The 27,794-nt window shown below is 39.8% G+C and overlaps 1 protein-coding gene across 16 annotated transcripts in view; it reads right to left on the bottom strand.

Moving 5' to 3' along the window:
- DTNA (dystrobrevin alpha) overlaps positions 1-27,794 on the bottom strand; it is a 224,508-nt gene that overhangs the window by 24,711 nt on the left and 172,003 nt on the right. For 9 of the 16 annotated variants that reach the window (XM_064706057.1, XM_064706045.1, XM_064706046.1 and 6 more), the window contains 8 exons: positions 25,932-26,056; positions 21,261-21,341; positions 19,282-19,371; positions 13,921-13,998; positions 13,215-13,307; positions 6,230-6,317; positions 3,660-3,760; positions 2,159-2,272 (listed from right to left, as the gene is read on the bottom strand). In XM_064706057.1, the coding sequence (XP_064562127.1) occupies positions 2,159-2,272; positions 3,660-3,760; positions 6,230-6,317; positions 13,215-13,307; positions 13,921-13,998; positions 19,282-19,371; positions 21,261-21,341; positions 25,932-26,056 (770 nt within the window). The remainder of the gene's footprint in view (positions 1-2,158; positions 2,273-3,659; positions 3,761-6,229; positions 6,318-13,214; positions 13,308-13,920; positions 13,999-19,281; positions 19,372-21,260; positions 21,342-25,931; positions 26,057-27,794) is intronic. The other 7 variants (XM_064706054.1, XM_064706058.1, XM_064706056.1 and 4 more) reach the window with 5 other exon arrangements.

Raw genomic sequence — 27,794 nt, 5'->3', positions numbered from 1 at the left:
CTCTTCTGAAGGATTGATCTATTTCCTGCTACAAAATGCCTGGTTGGCTTTTCTTTTCCAGACAGGTAATGGTTGGAAATGCTATGAACTGTACAAAAGCAGCAGAGTTCATTATTTAACAAAAATAAGGTCCGTGTAATTCAAAGTGGCAGGGCCTAGTACAGAGCTCTGCTGGTTTTACATTCCTTCCACAGGGAGAGAGGAGCTAAGCAGTGTGCACTGTGCAGACTACTCCTCTGAGGGTTTTCTCCTGCTGTACTCCAGAGCAAACTCTTGCAAGTAAGGGGTTTTCCTACCTGTCTCCAAGACAGTACTGGCAATGTGAAGGAATGCTGTGTTCAGGACTCATTTCACTGAGTACCACACTACAGCAGCTTGAGAAAGATGGTGGGACAGGTACCCACAGCATGGCTCACAGATTCCAACATTTCCTAATACAACATGAACTAAATTGCTCTACAGCCCTAAGTGCTTCAAGCCTGAAAAATGAGCAGGGTAACAGACATAAATCAGAGCTGCTACCCTGAGTCCTGCTGTTTTACACATAAGAAAAGCCTTGTGCCATCTTAAGTGTCTAGGAATTTGAGGTGGTGTTAAAATTCCCCAGTAAATCCAAAGTCAAGACTTTTGCCTTTCAAATGGTGAACATTTCAGAAGGAATGCAAAGTAGTTCAGACCCAGGGATTAAAACTTATTTTCTGATTCTCGTACTGCATATTAAATCAGGGAAGGTAGAGGTGAGGAATTCAGTATCAGTGCCCTAGGGACATTGCATATCAAGAAATTAAAATAAGGGTATTATGCTTTAATATGTGGATCAAAATTGAAAAGAGGGAAAAGCTAAGTAGTCAGCCTGCTAACACTGCACAATCATTCCTTTTTTTTTAAGTATAAAGAATTTTATTAGTCAACTATATAGAAAGTTGATTTCCTAAACCTGCTGAAGATGGACCTTCAGTTTGATGGACAAGAGTTACACTATTGGTATATTTTACAGTGTACACATTTTCATGACAGGCATTCTATATGTCTCACACAATGTCACTTGCCTTTAGATCTCTAGAAGTAATTACACATTAAAATCCCTCATAGAAATGAAGAAGCTAATTTGTATTTAGATTGGAAAGTCAAAGTAATGATTTGTGAATCAGAAAAATATTTTTGTGTGGAAAACTACATAATAAAACCATCAAGTATTTGTAAAGAAAAAGAATTTAACACAGTTTCTTATAGTAATTTCCTTTGGATATGCATCAGACCTCTAAAATATTAGTTGTGTGAGGAGTAGTTAAGTGGAAAAATGTTCATTAGTCAGGGGGCAAAGCAATCTAGCATTGTTTCACCGGGAAGAAAGTGCTTACACTCTTCTCTATTCATATAGAGCATTTTGAATAGTTCTTACTGGATTCTCTGTCTGGCTCTCACAACATGAACTTCAGGACTTCCAGGGAGCGTATGGATCTGGGCCAATGACAATTGAACTTTTTCAATGTGATATACATGGAAATTAGTAAATTCATGTAGAGTATTGCAACTAAGATGCAGTCACATCCATATTAATGTTTCTAGCTTGGTGGGATGACTGGAGGAAGGATCCTCTAAATTTTCAGCAGCTGCAGATGACATTGCTCTTCAACCCCCACGTGACAAGGAGATCATTCTGCAGCCTGGTGTGGCACCATGAAGAGAACTGACCTCTCCTAAGAGTTCAACACATGGGGGAAATTTCCAAAGATTAACATCTAATTCTGGCTGTATTTTCATGTAGTCCTTTATTTTCTTTAGCATAAACTAGAAATCTTTGTAAAGGCATTTGTTCTGAACATTTTTTCCCCATATAATTAATGGCATTTGGACCAGGCTGGAGGGACCTGTTCCAAATGACCCAAGGCCCTAATTGTGCAAATCCTAATGCATATGCTTAATTTAATGTAGAGGAGTAACACGTGAGATTTCTCATGCACACAGTTTAAAGCATAAGCTTAATTACTTCTAGGACAACAGGCTGCATCAAAAATTGATAAAAAATACATATTGGCTGACTTACTTAAAATAACCTCCAAAATCATAAAACAGGGCTTCTCTTTTATTTCTTCTCTTGCTGAGAATGAGTGGCTGGCCCCTGCCAAGGCCAGAGGTTTTACTCCTGTGAGCTTACCTCAGGAGCCGGAGCTCTGCAAGGAGAGTGGGATTTTGCTGGGCCTTCTCTGGTGTGGGCTGAGACGCTTGCTCATGCTCAAGTCGCAGCCTCTGGATTTCCTGCAGGATTTCTCTTGGGGAGGAAAATAAGCAGAAGACCATAAGTCATTAATTTTCCACAAAAGCAGCTCCCTGGACATTGCAAGAGGTGAAAAAGCAGGACTGTATTTAGCTTTTAATCAGGGAAGATGTAAGTAAAATGCAAATAACTTGTTTGCAGCCAACCAAAGAAGCCCTCAGCAATGGGATATTGTCTGGATATTTTCTGAATAAACTCTTAGGATTTTGTCATAAAGGGAAATCATTCTTCAAAACTCCCCAAAAAACCCAGGTAGACATAAAATAGCTCCGTGCTTGACAGAACTGCTCCCTTTTAATTCTTCACCATGAACATTTCCAGCACCTCATGAAATTAAAAAAATTGAAGTAACCTTTCTAGACATTGTGGGGTATCAGAGAAAATATTTAGCCCTTTAAAATACTTTGAATGGAAGCAGAGATGTGAGAGTAGTTGACAATCACAGAAAAGCACTTTAACAAGACTTGTTACGACTGGCTTGTGAGCCCTGGAGTGCTGTCAAAAGGCTAATACAAAGCTTCGCAGCAGAAGGTTGAAACCTTTGTGAATTTTGTCTCTTCTTCACAATGTGCTGGAAGCAGACGGTCAGGAGGCAGCCTCGAAGTATGAAAGGCAAATCGAGACTGGAGCTGGTGGTGCTCATTACACAGTGACAGAAGGCAGTGCAGAGTTTGGAATAGGAAATCATCTGGTCTGGGCTAGCCTCTGTTTTATGGTCCAGCACTAAAAGCAGGGCTATGCTGCCATACATTTCATGGCATCAGGCAGTCTGGTACCCAGGGCCAGGTTCTCTGCTGTTAACAAACAGGCATCACTCCTTTTTTGGGCCGGCTGGCCTATTTCTCCTGGACACTCTCTCTCAGTTTTGGTCACATCTGCACCTCCTGTCTCATTTGATCAGCAGCCTAACTTGCTGCTAATCTTCCTGCTAACCTCTCCCATGCAGACTGTGCTCTGAAGAGCTTTAATCATCTTTTTCCTGAATAAAAGCAGGGGAGCATAACATTACAAGCGTGACTGATCCTTTTATCATCTCATGTTATAGTGCTACTGAGAATCCAACTGGAAGTTAATCTGGTTTTGAAACAGGACAGACTTTTTTTAAAACTCTTAACAAACAGCAGCTGCAAACAGTAAAGCATCCATGATTATATCATGTCATTGGACATTACACTTCTGAAAACATGGGGTGGCTATGGATTTCAGAGCCTTTATCCTATTGTATGGGCCTTTTTGTGCTCTTTTTTTTTTTTTTTTTTTTTGTAGGGGGAAATATATGTGCCTGTATAAGCACATTGTACAGGTGGTAAAAAATGCTAAGAAACAAACACATATGTAACATATGGGACTGAACAAAACCAGGAACTTAGTGGATCCTTACCGGTTTTTATTTTCGAGCTCTGCAATCAGCTGCCTTTGTTGCTTGTTTGCATCAATGGTGAAGGAGATATCTGATGCCCCTCTCTGCTGACTCGGCTGCTGCTGTAAAACAGAGAAGGCTGCATTGAAAGAGGAATAGCCAGCATGCACCATGAGTTCAACACAGATCTGTTCTGTGACATCTGCTTACAGAAAGTGCAGTACCAAGCTTGCCTAGACTAAAAAAAGAACATTCATGTTGTGCTCATACCAGTATGGAACCATTGCTAGTAAAAGCAGAGTAAGTGCTAGAGTAAATAAGACTCAGTGTTTACCATCCTGTCAGTCACTGCTTTTTCACACAGCTTCCTCTGAACCAATCATAAAAGGCAATGACACTGCTGCAGGCAGTTGCTGTAATGTGGCTCTTGATATTGATGCTACAGACAAGAGGAGCACACTGGAGCAAAAAGCAGCGTCTGCCTCCAGAAAGGACAGGATGTGTTTCCAGTGCAGTGATGCTTCGCGCTCTTGAAAGCTCGGTTTTACTTTCAGTGTAAAGTAAAAGCAGTGCTCAGTTTTCAGTCTGGCTGTGAGGCCCATTTGGCCAAGCTTTCCAATCTGCTCTCATGATACTTCAGGAAATCTTTTTCCACAGTCCTTCACGTACAGCAAAATCTTTTTTTTTCCACCAATAAAATTAAATGAGAATTTGTCCCTCACCAAACTAGGCAGTGCTCACTACAGCTTCATTGGACTATGCCCTTTTTGCATGTTCATCAGCAATAATCAATCATTGTTTTCCTTGTTCACACTCCTGTATTTCAGTATTGTAACAATGACAACACAGAACAGGACATTTAAAAGTTTCACAACTATGAAGGGTACCCATTTTTTTCTAACTCCAACCTGAAAGAATCAAGTATTTAAAAATACTCTGCTGAGTTACTGCTGTGATATGAGGGCTCATCACCACAAAAAGCCCTTTGAAGTGTAACTCTGGAGTGTTATTTTATGTGATGCCAGGCATCCCCTCTGCCAGGAGGTGAGCCCTCAAAAAGGATGAAGATCCATTTCAATAGCCTAACAAAGGTTAGGACTGTCTGTGGGAAAAGGACAGCATGTTTCCCCCATAACCACATACTATCTTTTCTGCTATGGACACGGTTTCCCATTAACACATCAACCATAGGGAAGCAGAACAGTGCATAAGAACTGATAAATGCTGGTGGATGCCATCACTCATACAGGAGGAAGCAGGATCTTTATCCTGAATGCCCACTGTTACCAATATATTTAGTTCCTTAAAATCCAGAATGGCTATCACCAAAGCTTTAAAAATTTCCACTGCCCCTATTGGGCATCAGTCTTTTGCTTGGAAAGACTTCTCTTTATAAAAACCTCCCCTCTTCATTCTGTCTCTTTTATTCAAAGAGCAAAGACGGATGGCAATGAGAAATTCAGTATTTTCCTTCAAGTGAGCTTTGTTTATACTGTTTTCCCCTACACCAAGGACACATGTTACACGGAACTGATGTCAACTGATTTTTAACCAGAGACATTATTACTGGGGAATCATGTTCCCGTAAAGAATTACTGTCTTTCAGGAATAAGACTGTTATCTACAGGTTGCCTTAAATTTGAAACACTGTGTCACATGTCTGGAAAGGATTGATTTGGGCTGGACTGGCAGAACAGGAGCACCCCTCTCCTCCCAGGCAGCTGCAGGTAGTGTGAAATCTCTGTGACAGCATCTGCACAGGGCAGCAGACCTGTCTTCATGTGGTCTGAATGTGACTCAGTGTCTTTACACAATGTGTGGTGCCCAATTTCACCCTTTCAATTGATCCCACAGTGTGAAAATCTCAGTGGGAAAATGTTTCTGGGTGCTCCAGACCTGCTGCTTTTCACTTAACCATCATTCATGGCCCCTTGTTCTATCAAATGGTCTGAGATCGAAAAAAAAGTAGCTAGGCTGACCTTTCATGTACCATTTAAGATTTTATATACTTTGATAAGGTTCCTGCTCATTCTCTCTTGTTCCTGAACGCAGTTAGTGAGGTTTTAGCCTGTCATCACCTTCTATCTTTGGACACAGAGAGCAGAATAATCATTGCTCTGAAATGAAAATGGGAGCCAGGGCTAATGTAGGGGGTCATTACAGTCATCCTGCTGAAGAACATTCTTTAATATCCTTAGTACTTAAGGCCCTAGTGGCTGTGATATTTGAGCTAGAGAGTAAAATGGATTCACCACCACATTTTCCCAATGCAGTAAATCATTAACCTTTAACCAAAGCTAGTCCAGAAAATATTTTATAGTCTTTCCTGAGTTCAAGATGTCAGACTCCCTTTGATGCAATTATTTAAATGCCACTGCATTAGTATATAGATTATATACATTAGTATGTGGATTCTTTGGATTCAATGGACTGCATAAAAGTGTTATTATTAAAGCATAACAGCCTCTGATGAAAAGAGCAGGGGAAAATAATCCATTAATCATTAGACTGTCAGATATAATTTCCCTGATCTTGCCAAGCCCCTGGAACACAACAGAAGGAAAGTACCTTCCTTTAATTAAAACACTTACTGATGAAGAAGTTTCTGCTGCCAGCCTTGCTGCGTACCTGGCGATCAGCTTGTGCTCTTCATCCAGCCGACTTGCACTATCAAGGACGCTGCCCAGGGAGAGGGGAAATGGGGAGAGAGGTTAATACACAGCAAAAACACCCTCTGCCTCAGCCAGCCACCACCTCAGACCCCCAGGCAAAAACACCCTCTGCCTCAGCCAGCCACCACCTCACCCCCCAACACGTCAGTCAGAGCAAAGGAGCAAACCATCACCAAATTAGGAACAGCTGATGTTAATGGAGCAAAGGGCAGAGAATTTCCCTGGAAAGATCAGCTCTAAGGGGCTGGGCACCACCTCCCCATAGGGAGAAAACAGCAGTGCCCTGCAGCCCACAGTAAAGGTTGTACAGGATGCTGCTCTGCCCAAAAAAGGGTCAGGGGGTTGTTAGGACCATCAGTCCACATTTATTTTGACACTCAGCTTTGTCGTGTAGGGTGATAGAATATAAGAAAATAAAGGTAGTATAGAAAGTAATCTTATGCCTAAGGAGTTGCAGCTGAGCCAATTATTAGCAATTAGGAACAGGCCTGACTTTAACAGGCCACAGCTGTAGCCAATGAGAAGAAGAGTGCTATAAAAGAGTGGCTTGCTTAGTTGAGAGTGCAATTGGGGTTAGTTGGCTACTGTGTGAAGAAGGATGAGCCAGTGCTTAGAGGAGATGCCCATGAGAAACATCAAGGAGATGTGAAAACTCTTGTAATAAAGACACAACAATATGGAACCTTTGTGATACAATGCCAACATTGTCATATCAGCTGGAAGACTACCTTTTGGTCAGTGGATTAGCAGGAGCCTTGGTGTTTGTTGAGAAAAACTTTAGAAGCTTTGTCATATTTGCCCCAGAAAACAGTGTGTTTAGGACAGTTTTGCAGGTCACTTACCAAGGTCTCATAGATCACTGACCTAGGAATTTGTAATCAGGCTTTCTCTTTTATTTTTGGTTTCTTGCTATTTGAGAGCAAGACTTCAGAGTGTCATGTGACTGTGATTAACAAGTATAAAAACTAAACAGTAATTATGCTGAGTTCCTTTAAAATATTGCACCTTATTATCTTTTCTCCCCCAGGAATATAAAATGCAAATATTTCTCTCATGTTAATGCTTTTCCAACTGCCCTTATTTTAAAAGGAAGGTATTATTTAGTCAGATGAGCAGGAAAAAGGTAATATAGTGATAACCTTCACTATTTCTGAACATTAAGAAGTTTGCAGACAAATGTCAAAACTAATGAAACCAGAAATCCTTTTCAGAAATCTGAAAAGGACTTAGCTGACCCTGGAAAATCCTGGGCTTTAGAATCCTATACTGCATTACTTCTAGTATACATAAGAGAGAAAAAATCAAGTTCCTCAGAAGAGGTGAGACGAATGTGGAATTGCCATGTGGAATACAAGGCTGCCTGTGGACTTTCCCAGACAGAGGCAAGTCTGGCCTCTTTTCTGATCCTTTGGCTACTGTATAATGGTTTTTGGCTGAAGGGAAACAGGAACAAATCTCCCTGCCCACGGGCTCTTCTGGGCATGTAACTGGTTGCTGGCAAGCAAACTTCAAAAGAGTCTGGGCATGGGATTTTATTCTGATTTTTTTCCCAGAAATTGTACCTTGAACTTGAAAAGCTTTCCAGAGGAAAATCACACTTGTACCAAAAGCTCTGCTTTTGAAGAACTTGATATATTTAAAAGGAATATTTCTCTAAAACTTCTCAGTGAGTTCATATCCCCGTGTCCTTCAGGGAACTACAGTGCACATGTGTTGTTTGGCCTGATTAAATCCCATGGGATTTACAAGTTATGTTTGAAAGATGAGCAGTGGTTGATATTCGCTGATCATGAAACTAAAGCTGGATGTCATGGGGATTTGCTACAGCTTAGTGATGCAAGAGAAAAGAGACAAACATCATCTTTTTCTCATTCTCATAATTACCTGTGAGACCACAAACATGAAGTTTAGAAAAACACTAAAGCTCTGAAAAGTGAGACACAGAGAGGTTCTGTATAAATAAAACTTGTGCTGCAGACTGCATGTAAGACCTCTGGTGGTAGATGAACACTGACTTTCTGGTTTTGGTTATGTTTATTTTGTTACATACACAGCCTAATTTTATGCTTACTGAGATTCTGGTGGGGTAACTGATATACCTTTGGGAAAGACCAAAGCTAAAGGCATTTTTCTAAATTTACACAGTTCTGCATCTTACATACTCATGCTTACTGTACTAGTATGTCACCCAGAGAAAGAAAGGGGTGAGTAACTCTTGCAGACACATAAAATTATGTGAACTGGGTAACAGGGGTTACTTTTATGACAATTTAATTAATTTTTAATTTTACCATAATGACCAAAACATTGCATCCTAACAGATGGTTGTGAAGACAGCAAGCATTCAGCATCAATTCTCCTTTTCATGGCAATGAGCAGCCATATCCATCTTGGAAAAATGGATTATGGCTCTACTTGTTGGCATAACCCAATCTGCACCATAGTTCTGAGATGTGAGCTAACATCTAAGCCAACTGCTTTACTGAATGAACCAAGCCACTGTAACTTTTTTAGTCTTACTTGTACTTAATGTCTTTGATATATATTTATGTGTGGGTGGATGTTATAAAGTAGATGTAGCAATGCATCACATTTAGTCTATGAGTGCTGCAAATCACTAACCCCAAAGCCTTGAAAATTAAATTTCACTGTCTGAGATAAATGGACTTCTGGAGTATACCTATTCTATGTGACCATCAAGCACAGAAGTTTGCACAGCAGCAATAGCCTCGACTGCCAAGAATTTTATGTCTCAGAATTCTCAGATTTACCATAATTCAGTTCTGTTTTACTTCACCAACTTCACAGAAAACCACACAGTGATACAGCAAGACAACTGTACAAAAAAGGTTTAAAAAGGTGCAGAATTTGGGACCCCAGTGACCTCAGGCATCCTTTTGAGAGAAGCTGGACATTTTGCATACAAATATCCTAATGTTGTTCCTTCTTTTCTAAAAATCACTGCTTCTCCATTAGTGACCATTTCTTTAAAAACCTTACAATTATTAGCAAGAACTGGTCTGGCACCTATCACTATTCAGATGTAGAGTGAATATCCAATATTAGCACCTGCACAAGGGGACTTCTGTGGTCTAAGGCAGCTCCACTAAAAAAAGGGATCTCAAAACTGCAGGCAAAGGATGAAGAACATGATAACCTATGGGCAAAGGAGTGACTCTGGAGGATCTTTGCTATTTCTCAGGCTTCAGATGTGTCAGACCAGCCTGTTCTGCAGCAGGCAGCTGGCAACAGCTGATGTGGATGTTCCCTGCTGGTTTTACAACTCTGTCACCACTGGTTAGAAAAGTCTCTGGTGAAATTTTTGCAAGACAAGTGTCAGTGCAGTTTTCATGACATGCTCTTATTCTACAAACCCTTCCTTAATAAATTATTTGCTATGGAAAATGTGGACAAATTAAAGTGTCAGTTTCTAGGCCTTAGGGCTGTAAAAAAAAAAAAAAAAAAAAAAAAAAAAAGAGGTATAATGGCAACACACCAAATGTTCTCTGAGGACTGTTTAACTGCCACACTTTCAAAACTGGCTTGGTTTTAAGACACTTTAAACCAAGACAAATCATCTGAGTCCTCTACTACTGATAATTTGCCATTTACTTTAGAATCACTGAGATTTTACCACCGAAATATTGTAACACAGCTATGTGGGAATAATCACAAAAACTAATTCTGTTCAAGGGAGCTAAATATCTACATATTTCCTCTGTAGCAACAGGTCTCTGAATGTTTTTCCTCTTTCAAAGGAAGATTAAACCAGCCTTCCCACCTAGAGTTCTGCACAGCCCCTTAATACACATTTTAAAATATACCCTAGAAAACAGCTCTCTATGAAACCAAAACAACCTCTTTCAATTTATCTTATTTTTTCTGTACCTGAAAAGAAAAAGACTGAAATATATGGAATTATTATTCAAAGCTAGGCAAAGTCTCTATCTTATAAAAATGGAAACTATTTGCAGTTAAAAATTCTTATTAAGAATCAGACACTAAAGATAAACTAAACTAAGTGTCAAATATTGGTTTTAAATACTAAAAAAGACTTTGCAATTAAACTATTCAAAACATCTGGCTAAGGGCTAATTTTTCTACCCATGTAGTTACTATAAATAATGAATTACTTCTTCCTATTGTTTATAAATTTGCTCTGGAGTACTGGCTTCTAAGAAACCCTCAAATAGCTTATTAGCCTGTGGTAGAAGGAAAGGAAAACTTGTACTTTTACTTGCAGTATCAAGTAACTGGAGATGAAAAATGAAGGTATGCAGTGAAAATTAATTAATTAAAAATATCCTATAAAGTCCAAAATATAAATACTAGCTGCACTTCAAACAAAAACAAAGTTATAGTGGGTTATACTAGACTGATGATTAGCTATAAATTAGCCTTAGTATCTAAAAAACCTCAAATCTTGTTTTGTTTTTAAATGTTACTATACAGCTTTTCAGATAATTTTATGTATTATGCTCATGAAATATCTCTGCAGGTTTTTCTTGCAGATAAAGGTCCAGCTATAATCATTCCACTTTTCAGCTTTGGCTGCCAGAAGCACTTGAGTTATCTGATGTCTGGGTAGGTGCAGGTGGCATTTTGCAGGCAGATTGAACAGCAGAGCTGGCCAGCTGCAGCCTCCCCTAAATCAGAAGCCACCTCATTTTGGTTAACTGCATGCTTTACCCAGGTTACCAAAACTCCTTAAGGTGCAGGGGGGAATAACTTGAACTCAGCACCATCCCGGCACAAGTGTGCGGGTTTTGAGCAAAGTGCATCCAGCCACTGTGGGGCATGGGCAGGAGAAGGTCAGCTTTGCCTGAAGATGCCACCCCAGAGTTTGAGACGCAGCAGCTGAGCTTTCTGCAGAGGTCTCACCTACTCCTCTGGAAACTGGCTTCACACAGGAGCTCTAGGATGGCAGGATTTTGTTCTTGTTTTTACCAAAATGTAACCATTTTATTTCTCTACTAGCAGTCTCAATCCAACAAAGCAGAAAATGGCAGTGCAGTTTATGATCTGATGCTTGACTAAGACTACTGCCCCTCTAGGTTATGTTTCTGTCAAAATCTAATTATACAAATAACTGAGATTGTTTCTCATTGAGGAAGCTGTGACTGCACTGATTTAATGCCAGTAATCAGATGTTATGTACTATGCTTTGCATCAGTTGTTTAAACAATTAAGGTTGTTGTCAGTCACTCCCCCATTCATTTCTCAAAACCAAATAAATGTTGAATATCATGGCATATGATTTGTGTATGTATATTTGGAAACAAAGGTGCTATGAGTTGGTGAGGTTGGCTCAAAGCCTTGAAGGAACAGGTTGGAATATAAAGAATAAAATTTGTAGGACGAAAACAGTACAGATGAGGGGAGGGACCCATAATGAGGTCTCAGGAGGAACTGGTAGCCTTCACTGAAGCTAAATGAACTCTAAAATGCTTTGCCTGGCAAACCAGCCTAGCACCACCGTGTCCATTCTTCACTCCCCTCCTGAACAATCCTATCAAATGAGTCACTCATGGTAGCCAGGGCCACTTTTCCTTCTCCCTGTCACACCAGACTGAGTGGCAGCATATTCCTGTCCTCAGTCATGGGTGGGCAATGCCTGGTCACACACATGCCCCCAAGAACCTGCTTTCACAGCCACATGTCAATATTCCTCAATAAGCCTGATTTCTGGAAGTGCTTCTTCAGGAATGAAATTCCTCTTGAAAATGTTTTTGTTTAGGATAAATGGTTTTCATTTTCCTCACTAAAACCTGGTTTGCCTTTTCAACCCTCCACCACTGGCACATTCCGGTGGGCTATAGAGAAGCAGATCCAGGACAATGGAGGCAGACTTTTTTATCCACTGGGCATGACAAATTACTCCCATTTTCAACAGAGGGTAAATGCAGAAGTGAAATTTTAAAGACTGCAGAGAACCATTGCATTCACTCTCCTAAATGAAGTTGCTTATTGCCTCCTACATACTGGAGTAAATGGAGACTCTTCTAACCCAGGAAATATTCTGGAGTGGCAGCACAGGAAACTGAAGGGTTTGCTAAGAGCAAAATCAACGTCCTGATCATATTTTTGATAGAAACATTGTACAGTTTTCTGCTCAGCACCACATTTTCTAGGGCCATATACTGCTCACCACTCTGCTGGTACAGGGCTGCAAAGTCTATGGAATTCTGTTCCACTGGAGAGCTGAGGCAGCATTTCCCTTCCCTGGTGTGATGGGCTGCAATGCCAGCATTTCAAGTGCCAGGACAGCTGATAGGTTTAGGAGACAAAGCTCTAACAATTAATAATGTTCAAGACACCCATTTAAAACCCCTGAGTCTAAAGGAAAGAAGGGAAAATATGTATACAAGATTCAAACAATGCAGAAATCAGGCAGATTTAAAAGCAATGCCTGATATATGTAAGAATCAAAATTAATTTCTCTCACTAGGTTAGTAAGAAGATTATTATTGTGATTTAATTATTCATGTACTGTTACAGTTTCTAACTTTCAAGGAAGGTGAAGCTACAAATTATATATGATCTCAAAAATGAATACCTTGAAAACATGGGCTTGTTTAGTTATTGTTGTGTGAAGATTTCTGCACTACCACCAAGCCCTGCACTGCCTAGAGCTCAGTATCCCAAGCAACCTGCATAGCCATTCTTAACTCAGCAATTATTTGCAACACTTGGCAATACCTTGCAAGCCTCAGTAGAGAGAATACCAGCCAGTGCCACAATCCACCAACTTTGGGAGGACACTCCCCATATTCACACACATTCACTTGAGGTTAGTGCTCATGAAGAGCTGCTCCAGCTCATCAGGCAGGGAGGGAACAGGGAGAGGCTCTGGCTGAGCAAGGTGCCTTTGCTGGGTGCCCCAGGGTGCCCAAGCTGCACTAACCGTGCGGGGCTGCTCTGCAGCATGTTGACATAGACCCCGATGAGCACGTGTTCATCAGCCAGCCTGTCTGCAACATCCAGGCTGTACTGCAACCTGCAACAGGGGCAGGGTGTCAGCCAGACAGACACACACACAGAGAGAGCAGGAGTGAGATTGTGAAATGGGAATCTGGCAATGAATACGTCAGTGTTCTTAGAAAAAAAAATTCAAAATGAAACAACACGCCAAGTGCAGGAATTATTTTGTTATTATTGTAATTTATATGGTTAGTATTTAGTGATTTAAGATAGTAGCATCCCACTTGATGACAGAGCCAGCCTCAGAAATCAGTGAGATGCCACATCAGGCCAGGGACTGAACTCTGGAGCTGTACAATAGCATTTACTAAAAAATTCAGCAAATCGTGAAGTCAGCATTATTTGGTTTAATATTGTACAAAACCATTAATATAGACATGTAACACACATGACTGACACACTGAATTCACAAGCTGGATTTGCTTGGAAGTGTTTGATTAAGACCTTATGAGTCCAGGTGTACATACATATATTTAAACATGCCTTACTTAGCTCACTGGGTTAATTGCTTATCACAATTTTCTCAGGAAAAATGTATATAGAATACATTAAAAATGGGAGGAATAGAGGAAATGTTTTGGTTTAGCTGTGTTAGTGCAATTTAAGAACATACTCTCTCTTTAACTTACCCTTTGCCTTTCAAGAAAGCTGGAGCAGCCCTAGCCAGCAGTTTGCTCTGCTCTACTTCAGTATTCTTGGAAGGAGAGCTAGTTAATAAGACAGGAAAACTAAGAAGAGGGTAAACAGTGATGTCTGAAATTCATTATAGAACAGAGTTTGGAGAAGCTCATTTGAGTGCCCTGGACTGAATAAAAATAATAGAAGCTTTAAAGGAATTCTAGAAAACATCAGGAAATGCAAAATCAGGAATTACAAGTTTCCCCTCCTGTTCTCCAAAAGCAAACTATTAAAGCCTCCACTACAGAAAAGACAAACAAAATATGCTTCTCTCACAAATGGAGAGGCTTGTATTTTCCAGATAGAGTCTGAGATAAACATGGTCTCAAATGCTGCTTTTGAGATGGGAAAACTTTACCATAACAGCTAAATTGCTTTTCTCCACATTAACTGTAAGATGGTTTCTATAATCTATGGAAAGGCATTTATTTGGATGCAGTGATGGGATACAGCAGTTTAATTTTCAGAAGTACTGTTGTTCTGTTGATTTAAAATAATATATAGGTCACCAAACACACTTTTTTCCTAATTACAGTATTTAATGGATTGCAGTAACTGCCTCTTTCCCAACACTTCAATATCCATGTTAACAAGCTACCACTGGCTAAAAACGAGAAACATTGAAAATGTTTTTTTTTTTTTTATGCTGCAGCATTTTTTTGTTTTTAAGAAACAAAAAATCAAAACAAAATTATATTGTACTTTCTTCCTTTTAAAAATTAATCCCTTTTTTTTTCATGGGTGTGAAAGCATGGATGCACTTGTGCATCCAGGGGTGTATGGGTCTATGTGTGTGTGTGTATGTAGGCAGGTAATGTTGCACAAATGTGGTGCAAATCTTCAAAACCTTCAATACTGGAAGAAAAAATGCTTGTTTCACATTTCTCTGCCCACCAGCATGCTACTTATGTGTACTGCACTTCCACTGGGGCAAAATCCATGCAGATTAACATGTGCCATGCCATCTAGAAGGATGCGTTTTCCACAGGTTTTCTTCCCAGTTACAGAAGGAAAATGCATTCACAGGGTACAGGGTGTGCCACTTCAGCCACAAATGCACCTTTCACTTCTAAAAGTACAGATAAGTATGCTGCCACAGTGGGAGACCGAAGGCCCCAGGGCAGATTTTGGGCCTTGCTTTCTAACAGTGTGCCCTCCACCAACCACAAGTTCCCCTCTCCCATGCTCCCGAGGCCACACAGTCAGTGTGCAGAGACAGGAGAGCAAGGATTACTCACTGAGCAACTGTTACCATGGACCTTTCCTTTTTAGTTGATTAAGCAAACGTTAATCTTCCAACCTTTTCTCATGAGTTACGTTCTCTCTGTTTTTCTGATGTTTGGGTGTCTCCTCTGGACTCCAGACATGCTGGTTAGCATATCCATCCCCGTGCTGCTGCCCTAAACTGCAAGCAAACCTTTAGGTAGATGTCTCCTCCTCTGGAGAATGAGTTTTAATGGCTTTCCACATGATGTTCCAGGGTCAAATGCAATCTAACAATTGTATTGCTGACTTCAATTAGTTTGTGGTTCACTGCAACTGCTAGGTCCTCTTTTAAAATATTTCTATCCATCCAATTATACTCCCACCTTTTATCTGACTATTTGCTTCCTTGCTACAGCAATTTTCACTTATAATTACTGAATTTCCTGTAATTGATTTCAGATCATTTGGACATCAATTACTACCATTGCTACTGAGCTACTTTTCTTTTATTTAGAAATTGCTCTCCAAGCACTCCTTTCCACAACTATTTCAACCTTTGTACCACCTACAAATTGGATGTATTCACTCTATTGCTTCCATTAAGTTACTATGAGAGATAGTGCAGTGTCTAATTTAGGATAGCTTTCAAGAATCCCAGCAGATGTCCTTCTCCTAAAGTGACAGCAAACTTCTGAAAACCTCATTATTCATTTTCAATGTTGCTCTTTTACTAATTTCCCTATGTTTGTATTTCCTTTGGGTACTTCTGTGTCACCTGGGACTATGTATAAAGCCCTTTTAAGGTCAACCTGTACTGTATGCACTGCCTCTTTTTTAATCCACTGGATCAGTCATCCTGTCAATGAAATAAATTAGTTTGGCTGATATAATTTGTTCTTGACAAATCTATGGTGGTTATATCTTGTTTATTATCCTCCAGATGCTTATGAACTCTTTTATAATTTCAGTATCTTTGGATATCAAGGTTAGGCTGCCTCCTTTATAATCCCTTTCACCTTTGTCCCCCATTCCACCTTCAATCCTCCTTCATTTGGAAGAACTGACATTTGTCCTTCTTGTTCTTCCATATCTTCCTACATCCTCCACATACTCCCAAAAATACAACTAATCATTCTGGCCACAGAGAATTTCCAACTGGAATAGATATTTTAAAGATATATTCCTGCTAAAATGGAACATCTTGTAAGATGCTAAGTAATGCTTCTCCATCCAAATTGAGACAAGCCTTCCAGCTGTGAGCAGATGTCTATAAAGATACAGACCTAATAATATTGGTGTAAATGTTATGCCCTCATTAGTGTCTACCTGGCCACTAAACAATCAAACATATAAACCTTTCCTTTAGCCAGGTGGAATATTGCTGATATTCTGCTGAAATATTTTGTTCTGAAAAAAATATGCCAAGATAGCAAGCAGTTGAAGTTTACCATGTTCCTTAGAGACAGGAACATGGAGAACAGCAGCAACCAGTATGTTTTGTTCCAAGTTAGCTGATGACCAGAAATCTGGCCTAATCTCTTGTTAGAGGTAGAATATCTTGTTAGTTAGAATACCATTTCCTTTAACTTTTATGTGGAGTTCAAAAAAGGCACCAGCCATTCTGACTCAGCATTGAATAAGACTCAATTTCTCCTTGGCTATGGGTATCTGATATCACAGTGCATTCTTTCTATCTATCACACAATTGCCAAGTCATTCCAAGTTCACCAGCATGAGCTGCATCACACCATTTATTCTGGTTTATTACCCCTTTAGAAGAACTAAATGCATTAGCTGTGAAGGAGGGGCTGAGAAAAATGCAAGAAAAAATCATTCTGTTTCATCTTATCCTACCTAAGCACAATAATTCAATAGCTTAAAGAAAACATTTATAAAGAAAGAGCAGGACATTGTACCCATTACTATGGCAGCTATATACTTTAAGTCAGCATGACAGACTGCAGCAGGGGAAAAAATTATTCAAATAAGGGGAAAACATTAATTCAGTGTATAGAGTTATTTCTTTTGAATAGACAAAAGTTTCTATAATGCTAAGTTTGCTTGTTTTGATGTAACATATCCAAATCACTGGGTTTGCAAGGGCATTACCTATTCTGCAGTAATCTTCCCTTGTTCTGCTGCACTCTAAGCCAGTGGAAATTGCAAAAACAATTGAGAGAAACCCCCTGAATATTAGCTACAACAAAAGAATTACAGGCCTTGTGGTTTTAATCATGTTAGCTGTCAACAGCAAATGACCATGATTTGGTGTTTGGGAGAAGATCACAGACTTTTTTGTTTCTTCTTGTCTAGCACAAGTGCTTTAAAGCTGTTCTTGAGCTGTACAGAGCATATTGTTGATACCAATTTCCACACTGTATACATTAAGAAGAAAGGTGCTTGTAATTGCTAAGCCAACCTCCTCATTAAAGCTCTCTTATGGACCTGCTGGCTCAAACTAAGCAAACAAGCACAGAAATTTTAAGTAGACTTTAATTCTACAGCAGTTTGAAGAAATTAAAAAGCATCTTTGGGAAAGCCTGAACCCATCTTCCTTTGAGCTTTGGAGTAAAATCAAAATCAGTGCTTCAGATGCAATTAAAGTGTAAATAGTATATAATGTTCCATCTCCTTTCAGCTGCTCCCCACCATTTGTCACTGCATTTACCAATTATTAAATATCTTTCCTCTAACAAGATTCTCCACCCTCCCAGTAAATTTCCAGTTTTCACCTCTGTATCCAGAAATATAATAGTGTGCTGAACTTAGGAGATGCTATCCATATCCAGCAGCAGAATGAGCTGGTGTGCTGAATTTGGCATTTGCTGCCACAGGGAGGAACTGGTTCGAATGGCTATGTTCTTATGGGAACACAAGTAGCTGAAATAAATACCATGGGAATGCTGTGAATGACTTTCTCTGCCAAGTCTCCTTTGAATAAACATTCAAATTACATAAAAATGTCACTTAAAGCTATCTGAAACCTCTGGACTAGACTGCAACACAAATTAAAGTAACCATAAGTTATCTGCAGTGAAAACACAGCCAGCAGAGCTTTTAGTGTTGATTACATCCAGCTAGAAATTTTACTCTGAGTTTATACTCTTCTTATTATAATATGAATCATGGAGTATTTAATATAAAACCAGCACAATTGCAAACAGAGCCATCAAAGTCTGTTTCTCTTATGCTCAAGAGGGTGAGCTTCCACTAATGGGGCCTGATTTTCCCAGGGCAATAGTAACAGTAAAACTTAAAAAAATGAGTGAAGATGCAGTTATTAGTCTAACCCAGACTGAAGATCTTGGCATTTAGCAGATAATTCTTACTGAATTATAGTTAATGCTCATGGATTAACATGAAAAAAAAAAAAAAAAGGAAATTTCCACATAATTCCACATTAAAAAAGGTGGGGAAACTTTTTTGTTCTTGTGCAATTGTGTATTTCTTTTATGCAGAATGAAACAGGATCTTCCTTTAGGTCACTGAGATGTGAGGGAATGCTGGACAAAGGGCTCAGCAACAAGAGGCAGGGGTCCAAATCCAGTGCTCACTATAAATGGGAAGTTTTCATTAGCTTCAGGAGGACTTAGATCTGCCTTTCCTGTAGTCTTTTTGAAAAGCAAAGCTGAGGGGTCTGGGGAGGGTTATTGGCAAGCAGTGCTTAGGGCAGAACAGCAGCCACCCACAGAGAGAGCTGAGGCAGAAGAAGCTGGCTGTGAGACCTGAAATAATTTCCAGGCCTTTGTGCAAGCTTCTCTCATTCCTTGGTCAAGAACACAACAGGCAAGTCATACACTGATGATGGAACCATAAAGGTGTAGTTTACAAAAGCAATATTTCCAATTTCCACAGGACACATTAATATTAATCCTATGTGAAAGGGAAAAAAAGGAAAGAGTTGTGCTGTGCAGAAGCAAGAGAAGTTGGCAAAGCCCACAGCCAGCAGGAAGTCTATTCAAAAGACTAATTAGAGCCACAGAAACCCTCTAGCCCATCAGAGCCTTCCTTAAAGAATATTTTGAGTAGTTTAGCAGAATTGCTAATGATTTAGTGCATGAGCTACAGAACTACTGCGATTAGTAGGTTAGTGCTCTCATACTGACCGTGAATTGTTGTGAAGCTGATTTACATACAGCTTTATAAGAGAATGCTCATCAGCCACAGGACTGGCTGCATTTATACCCCCAAGTAACCTGAATGATTCAAACAATGAAACCTTGTTAATACCTCAAAAAGAATATACAGAGGGCAGAGTGTTCAGAGAGGGTTTGTAACAATAAATCCAATTTATTTAGAAAGAGTACTGACTTGGCTGTTTGTAGGGTGCTTTTTCTTTCCAATAAAAAGATGCAAATTAAATTTGTAGAAGGTGAAAATAAAAATATGAGAATAAGCTGTCAAACTCATAAAATCCTGCTATGTCAATGAAACAAAAGTGAAAAAACTTCTAATATGCAATCAGTGTAATTAGTTTACATATCAGGGTACAGTTAACTCTAAAAAAGCCAGAATGCTACCTAATGGAAACTTTTAACTGGACAGGGATGTCACACTATCCACTTATATGAAGTGTGGGTACCTATGCTTGAGGGCAGGTTGTACTATCACCTGCCTTTAGGGGATTCTGTGTTTCCTAGGGAGTGTTTCAAGGAGTGCTTCCTAGGGAAAAAAAGGAATTCTAATAGTTCAGGAAGCATGTATGTTTAAACCTGATAGTTAAAGACAGTCAGTTACTAAAGAAGACAAAAGTTAAACAATCAGGTATATTTTACAGGCAAAGAGAGACAAGCAGCACAGTAGAGACAGTGCTGTGAGTGTTACTGCAGGTCCCTGGCCTAAGGAGTGGTGTACTTCTGTTAATCAAGCACAGGGATGTCGTGGGAATAAACAGAAGCATCAGCAACACTCCTAAAGAGTGCTTCTCTTAGCGACCTCTCCTGGAGAGGCTACAAATACATTACCCTGCCTTGCACATAAACCCCCATATATTCCAACTACAGAAATGAATCTGCATTTGCAGTCTCTCTGTATAGGCAGCAGATCTGGCCTTGGGGGCTGCTCTGGAACTGGCTTTCACAAAGCATCTCAGTCACACCCACTTGCACTGAGACAACACAGAATTTACAGCTTACAGCTTGTGGTAACAATTCATAAACCAAATAAGTAGTAAACAGTCTACACTCTGACTTTGCAGTGTACACTGCAGGTTTGGTTTCAGTTTTGATGTTAAAATATGTACCTGTGCATTTCCAGAGATTGTGTTTAGTCATTTGGGAATGCTGAAGCACTGACACACACAGCAGGAGTCAAGCAATAAAATGCACCCAAGGAAGAAACATTGCTCATCTTCCCTAAGACAGCAGGAAGTTATTTTCCTGCCACCTTCTTACCTATGTGCATTTGTAGGCTCACACAGATGGGGTCAGACAGCTAGCAAATGCTACACACATATTTTGGCTGGATGAGCCAAAATATTGAGTCAAAATGTACAGTCAGCTGCAAGCACCTTCTCTTTGGGATTTGTTTCTGATGAGACTTCCCTGGTTTGTTTACTGAAGGGTCAGTCACCATATTCCAAGACTACTCCTTCTTCCTTGTTGATTTTAATGAAAATCAGGAAGATTTAACAGGATGGCTTGCTATGTCTTCGAAGTATGAAGACCTCTACTCTCTGTTCATCCATATCTTGTTAAATGATGCATGCATTCCCAGTAGGCAATGGCACATCCCAGCTCCTATTCCCATATTGCTGTTACAAAATGATTTCTCACCAACAGCCCATTTTGGGTCCCTATGGGAGGTTGCCTGGGGTTGCATGTGAGTACTTTTTAGTGGGTCAGAATGGTTCAAATGAGAGCTGAAATTCAATGCTCTGCTGTGGGGAGCCTAGGGTGCCGTGACTCCAGCTCTCTGTTCAGATGTCTGGGTGCCACTCCAAATTAACCAAGGCATTTCTCTGCTTACGTTTAGGTCTGGGTTTGGTGAGAGGGTTTGGTGTTTTTTTTACCCCTGAGGGAACTGAAAATTGAAACTTCCACCACTATCTTATAATGGTTTGATATAAATAAGGATATGAACTCACCTTCTGTTTGCAAAGGGGCTTCCTGAGGGAACAGAATGGGAGAAGAGTGTGTCGTTCATGCTGGTTACAGGTCGGGGGGGCCTGAAAGGCAAAATATCCAGCTGCATTAATTTTGCACCAAAACCCCCTCCATCAGCAACAGTATTTATGTAGAACAGAATGAGCTTGTTTAAAGTAATATAGCAACTGGCATCTTCAAAGTAACATTGCAACTGGCATCTTCTGCTTTACGCAGTTATAGTTTCAAATTATAGATGCTGTGGTTTCACGAAGTTGATACAAACACACTGGTACTTAGGCCTGGAGGGAAATAATGTCTTTGTGTGTTCTGAGGTGAGTTTTAGGCAACCTGCTCAATTTTTTCCCCCCTGCTTTGGTAGAATAGCCACAATGCCATTGTTCCTTTCCAGAGGCAACGTCCAGGGTGCAATCCCTGCTTTCAACCAGCCAGGACGAGCACTGGCAGTCCATGCTCTGTGGCACCATGGAGTTCTGCAGCATGGAACTGCCAATAAGTGACACATCTTTTCATGAAGTTATTCCTGGTGCTAAGCTCCATGCTACCACATCCACATAGTGACCACAGTGTACCCAAGCCCTCAGCATCTCATGAAATACACATGGAATTTTAAACTGGTTTGATGGCAAAGTTTTTTAATTGGTATAACAAATCCCAAATCAAAATGTAGAGTAAGTATTTACTTCAAGAGGACCCATTAGTAATGATGATTTTATTATTACATTCTTTATTTCCTGCTTTTATAAAAAAATGAAACAAGAAGGAATTTTCCTCTGCTTTCTTTTACTGTCTACTCTTAAAAATAATCTGTGTGTAATTTTCTCCTTCTGCATCCATTAAGGAGAAATTTCCCCTTTTCAGCAGACTTCTTATGGAAACACTGGGCAAAAGATCTATCTGCTCAGGAACAACTAAAAGGTATGTTATTAAAATCACAGGGCTTTCAATCAGTTATGAGCAGAATCTGAAGCCACATTCGGACCTCAGTTTGGTTCACATTCCCTTTAGGCTCTATGAAAGACCATCTTGCTTTTTGAATTCTGCAGATGTGCAAGTAGAAATTTGGTAGCCATCTGCAAAATATTCACTGGGCTCCAATTGTGCAAGACAACTGGTCAACTAAAGCATGTCCAAGAAACCCAGTTCTGCACAGAACCGAACTGTTACTATATATTTCGTCCTGTAACTTCTTATAAAACAGACAAAAATATGGTATTTGAAACATTCAAATGAATTTCTCAGCATGATAATGTCACACTGATTTTAAGAAGTTTACAACTGTGAAAAGAAAGAAGTAGGATGTGGAGTGTTACTTATGTATATGAAAACAGAGTTTTAACCGAACCCTGCATCTGCAGAAACTCAGAAAAACTTCATTTCTCATCAGTCATGAATTTGAGAAGCAGTCCTTTGTCCTCCAAATACTTACAAAGAAGTGTTTAATGTTATTTTTTTTTTGTAATACCGAGATTATTGCAATTTTTCCAAGCTTTTCCTTCATCAAGTGTACTAAAGAAGAAAAATACTCACCAAGTATCTCTTTTGCAGCAGAATAAAATGGAAAAGAGATAATTAATTAAATTGTCAGTTCAATATGTATATGGCTCAAGTAATACATTGGACATACTCCATTCTTATGACCCTGAATCTGAAAAAGCATGAGAGCATCTGTGCATAAAAGGTCATTAATCTGTTTACAAAAACAAAGTTACTCTTGTGTAAAAATGTCTTTAAACTCCAAGACCTTGCTAAGGTTTCCTGATTAGCATTACTTTGTCAATTCTCATAATGAAAAAATGATATTAAGCTATACCAGAGCTTTCCCAAGGCAAGTTTCCTAAAGGCTGATGCCCACTGTCAGAGTCCTGAGGTTCCACTTGAGTATCAAGTGGATGTTCAAACACACAGAATTGTGTGATGTGCTAAGACAGAACAAAAGACTTTATTGCAAAGCAAAGGAAAAGTCAGCTATTGACTATAAATTATACCTTTCTGAGGTTAATTTTAAACCCCTGAAAGGGAGTGATTAAACTTTCTGATTAAAGTGGTACTGAATTAACTGTCCTCAAGGAGACAGAAAACATTTGGTGCTATTGAAATATGCTATGTTATAAAAGCATGCTATGGCACAATGTATATCCACATAATAAACCAAATTAAATAGGAGGAATTTTCCAAAATGCTCCAGGCTGCTCCAAGCTGTTTACACTGATGTCAAAAATAATGCTCCCACAGGCTTCAGATGGAAATGAAGTCAGGACAGTGCAAAATAGATTTGAAAAATATCTCCATGGCCATGCCATTTCTCATCTCTGCTGTCTGGACTTTCTTTCATGTTGCTATTCTTATGTAGAGAGAGGAAAAATGACCCTTTCATCAGTGGGAGGAGTTCTACCACCAGGTTTATGACACGTGGATAACTATTTCTCTAGGTGAGGCTTTAGATGTATTTCTTGCTTAATTCAAAATTTTATGTGGCACCAGTAAAACAAAAAAGCCATGCAGTCTTTTTGTCTGGTCCCAGGCAAAGGTGGAAGAACAAACAAAAGGAAAGTCTCTATAGTAATGCAGGGAGCACTTGTCCCCATTTATGCTAGAAGCTAAGAAAAGGATATTGTTTTGTTGCCAAAATTCTTCCATCTGATGCAAATATAAACCCCCTTTTTTTGCCTGGATTCCTGCCCAGAGCTGTTTCTCTCAACTTCCATTATGTTTAAAAATAAAAACTGCATCAGTGAGAAGATATTCTCGACAAGTTTCTGTGGCATACCTCTCCCCTCAGTTAATTTGTGTCAATTATGCTGTAGATCATGATACCTCCACAACTTACAGGTTTCTCACTCATGCATCCTTGTAGCCAATATATATTGCCAAGTTATATTACCATCAATCTATGAATAAAGAGAAACTGTCATAAACCAGAATAGATGGTGGTTTGTTCTCACATCCCGTCACTCTAAATTGTCTGTATATTTAGGAATAAGGGAAGGTGTTAATTTCACAGCAAAAATTTGGATCAGTTCCTACTTAATTATGGTACCTTCCCCTTGCCTTGCCTAAATGCACTTAATCCATTCACAGTAGCCCAGTTTTCACTACCTTTTATATTCTGACATATCCCCAGGCCTTCAAGATACCCCTGCCAACAGGGAACAGAGGCTTCTCTTTCAGTTTCAAGCTCTCTGTCTCTCTCAGTTTCCCTTATGGATGGCCAAAATCTGCCCTGTGAAATTATCACTGCCTTGCCAGCAGGGCCAGGCACAGCAGGGAGGGAGCTCAGCAGATCCAACTCTGGATCATTTCTGCCAAAGAACAACGTCCTCCCAGTACTCTTGCATCAAGAGGTGCAGGGGTTTAACTGACAATTAAGTGTGACGGGGATTTGGCACTAGGTATCCGTCAGAGGCACCTTGTCTCTGAAGACCAGGGCACTCTCTTACACCTTGAAGAAGCTGTGCTATAACCACATAAGGAAGACCATCAGCACAATTCATCCTAAAAATGCCAGGCAGGTTGAGTGAACTTTCCAGGTGTTAACACAGCCCACAATGGCTGGAGCGCACTTGCCCTTAGAGATCCTACATATAAATATTCAGGATGGACAAAGGTAAATATGTATAATAATACAGACTAGAGCAGTTCCAGCAGCCAGCATGAAAATACAATTCTAATGGGCTGCTGCCCAAAATGCTTCAGTCAGGAGCCCTGGGAACATGCTTAAGAAAGATATTTTCTTAAGAAATACACCAGAATAAGAGAAACACTTTAAAGGCAGTATTTTTGGAATATTTTTTCCAGCTTAATTTCTTTGTACCTTTCTTCCAATCAATGTCTTAATTTTTTCTTAATTTTATGGGAAATTTAATGGTTTTTTCCCTTTATTTTAAAGGACCCAAGAAGCAAAGGTAAGCCAAGTTGATAAATGAGAAAATTGTATCTGCCACTATGGCTAGTGGATATGTTTTAGAAAAAAACCCATCCAAAGTGGTACTTTCCTCACCCTGCACAAATACATTTTCTTTCTGCTTTGGGTTTCTTGATTCACGCAGAAAAAAAGTAGTGACATGCTACTATACCAAAAAATAATCTTGCTTTCTCAACATATCAAAACATTAGGCTAATAGACTCTTTTCAAGTGACTTGGCAGTTGAAGGCCTGCTTTTTATGCAAACTAACACAATTCTTCAAGGCTGGGTGAAGAAGCTCCACTAAAGTCAATGAGAACTCTGACACCTTTTTCTACAAAATTGGTCTGATTTTACTTTTCTCTGGTGCCTTGTGTCAAGGCATACCTGTGGTACACTGAAGTTAATAGTCTCTAGATGACAGAACTGATGTTCTCAGCATCAATACATCCCAAAGTGCTGAAACTCCATAAATTGCATGGACATCTCTTGAGGAGAATGGCAACATTACAATGTTGTGTCCCAGTAGCTGATTATACCTATATATCCCATTGAGTTTTACAGGTGAAGTCACACCAGAAGAACACTTTTGCACTAAATATCCCCACCAGCAAATTTGCACTTGTGATGCATTGAGCTGGACAAGCCACATCTGCCTCCTCCTTTGCTCAGAGCTGTAGTATCTACACTTGGTGCAAGCAACTCCTACCACAAAGCTTACTTTGTCTACAGCACACAGATACTTACACAATATGAGCCAGGTTTAGAGGTTTTTCAGGCTGGTCAGGGAACATTGGGTGCAAAGGTTCACGGCTGGAAGCACAGCTTAAAGACTTGCTAAGTGCATTAGTTAGCTTCTTAGCAGGTGATTTCTGGGAGGAACAAGGAAGGTAGAGGTAATCTGGACAAGTAAGGTGCATACTGTTTCTGCTACAGGAAGCACAAAACAACAAGAAGCTCTAACAGCTCAGGTATCTATGGACTGACATCCCCCTTGCCCCCCTCCCATGCCCAGAGTCTGGTAAGGCAAAGAGTGCTCAGTTTGGGAAGGGATTACTGTTACCTCCAGCAGCCTTTAGAGCAGGCTGGGGGTGTATCTATAGGGAAAGTTGCCATGGCTTTTTTGCAATGCTGCACTCAGGCATTGTTGAACAAAGAACAGCACAGTTTGTGTTACCTGGACTGGTGCTGGCTTGTACCTCACCAGCTTGGGAATGCAAGGAGAACAGATCCAAGCACGCTTGTCCCTATGGATACACTGTATGGGACATCATTTCCCTCCCAGATATGGGCCAGGCACTAGGCTGCTTTGTTCTCCCCCCTCACTAGTATCTCCCTCCTCACCTCCAGTACCCCGTACTGTTTAGCTGCTAGTACAAAGCTTCTCTTCCACCTCCTGTGGCCACTGCCCACTGGAGAATGGAAATCTGAGACAGGGGCTTGCCAGGAATTGTCCCACTGTGGCACCAGCACTTCAAAAGAGACTGATGTACTGTCACTGTCCCCAAAAGATAGGGATGGTGTATGTAAGAAGGGTAATTTTCATTAATGCGTAAAAAAAGAAAACAAAACAACAAACCAGTATTTTCTGCTTTCTGTTTTGTTTGGAGGCTATGCAGTTGAGAAGACTCAACTTCCCTTCTAAGGGATCTTTAAGATCCAGGGTGTCTTTTAGGCTGTGTGAAGGATTTTCAGGGAATTCAACTCAGCTCCCTGTGATTCAGTTGTCTGCCAGTAAAAAAGGGTTAATGATCTTTACACTGTCTCCTCCCCCCAAAACACAGCTCTACAGGCTGAAATTGAAGAATATTTCTGGAATTTGACAGAAAGAGTTTTGTATTTGTGCATATACATCCTGCATTGACATATGATTGTCACCAATTCTATAATGAAATATTTCTACTAGAGAAATCCAACCTAAATACAAAAAGTTCAAGCTCTTTCTCTTGCATTCATTAAATGCAATTTCACTCTGAATTGAGAACAGTTGATTTCCACTGTACCCATAAACACTTCCAGTGAAGTATATGAAGTATATATCGAGCTCTGCATGTGGAGCTCGATACTGATGCATTAGAATGCCAGCCAGGTTTGAACAAATACTAATGAATGCTACAGAAAGGCAACTTCAAACTTGAAGCAAAACATTTGTTTCTGGCAAGGAAGCATCTGAAAGCACTAGGCATTTGGTCATATTTTTGTCTTCTGCTGAGCAGAAATCTTAAGTTTTCCAATTACTTCCTACCTATAATTACAGCTCCCTGGCTACAGCAAAAAATGGATTTTATAGCACAAATTGCTGCTGGGAATGGAGTCTGAGCTACAGAGTGGGCACTTTTCCTATTCAGATACTAAACTCTGGCCATTTGTGTCTATGCAACAAGCAGCAATTAGGACCCACAAAAACAATTACAGACCCAGGTCTGCTGGGATACAGTGCAGGCTTGTATGACTGGCATACAGAGCAAATAATGTCCAATTTAACCCTTGCCTGTTCCATCAACAGAAAACCAGACATTTTAGAAGTATTAAAATTCAGAACTTTGTTAAATAATAAACTCAAAGTACCATAAAAATGGGAGCTTTTGCTGTATGCAGAATTTTCCCTTT

Source organism: Zonotrichia leucophrys, chromosome 2 (assembly GCF_028769735.1).
Source record: "Zonotrichia leucophrys gambelii isolate GWCS_2022_RI chromosome 2, RI_Zleu_2.0, whole genome shotgun sequence".
NCBI classification, from domain to species: Eukaryota; Metazoa; Chordata; class Aves; order Passeriformes; family Passerellidae; genus Zonotrichia; species Zonotrichia leucophrys.
Note: the sequence above shows the minus strand (reverse complement) of the source record. Positions and strands in the feature narration are given on the sequence as shown.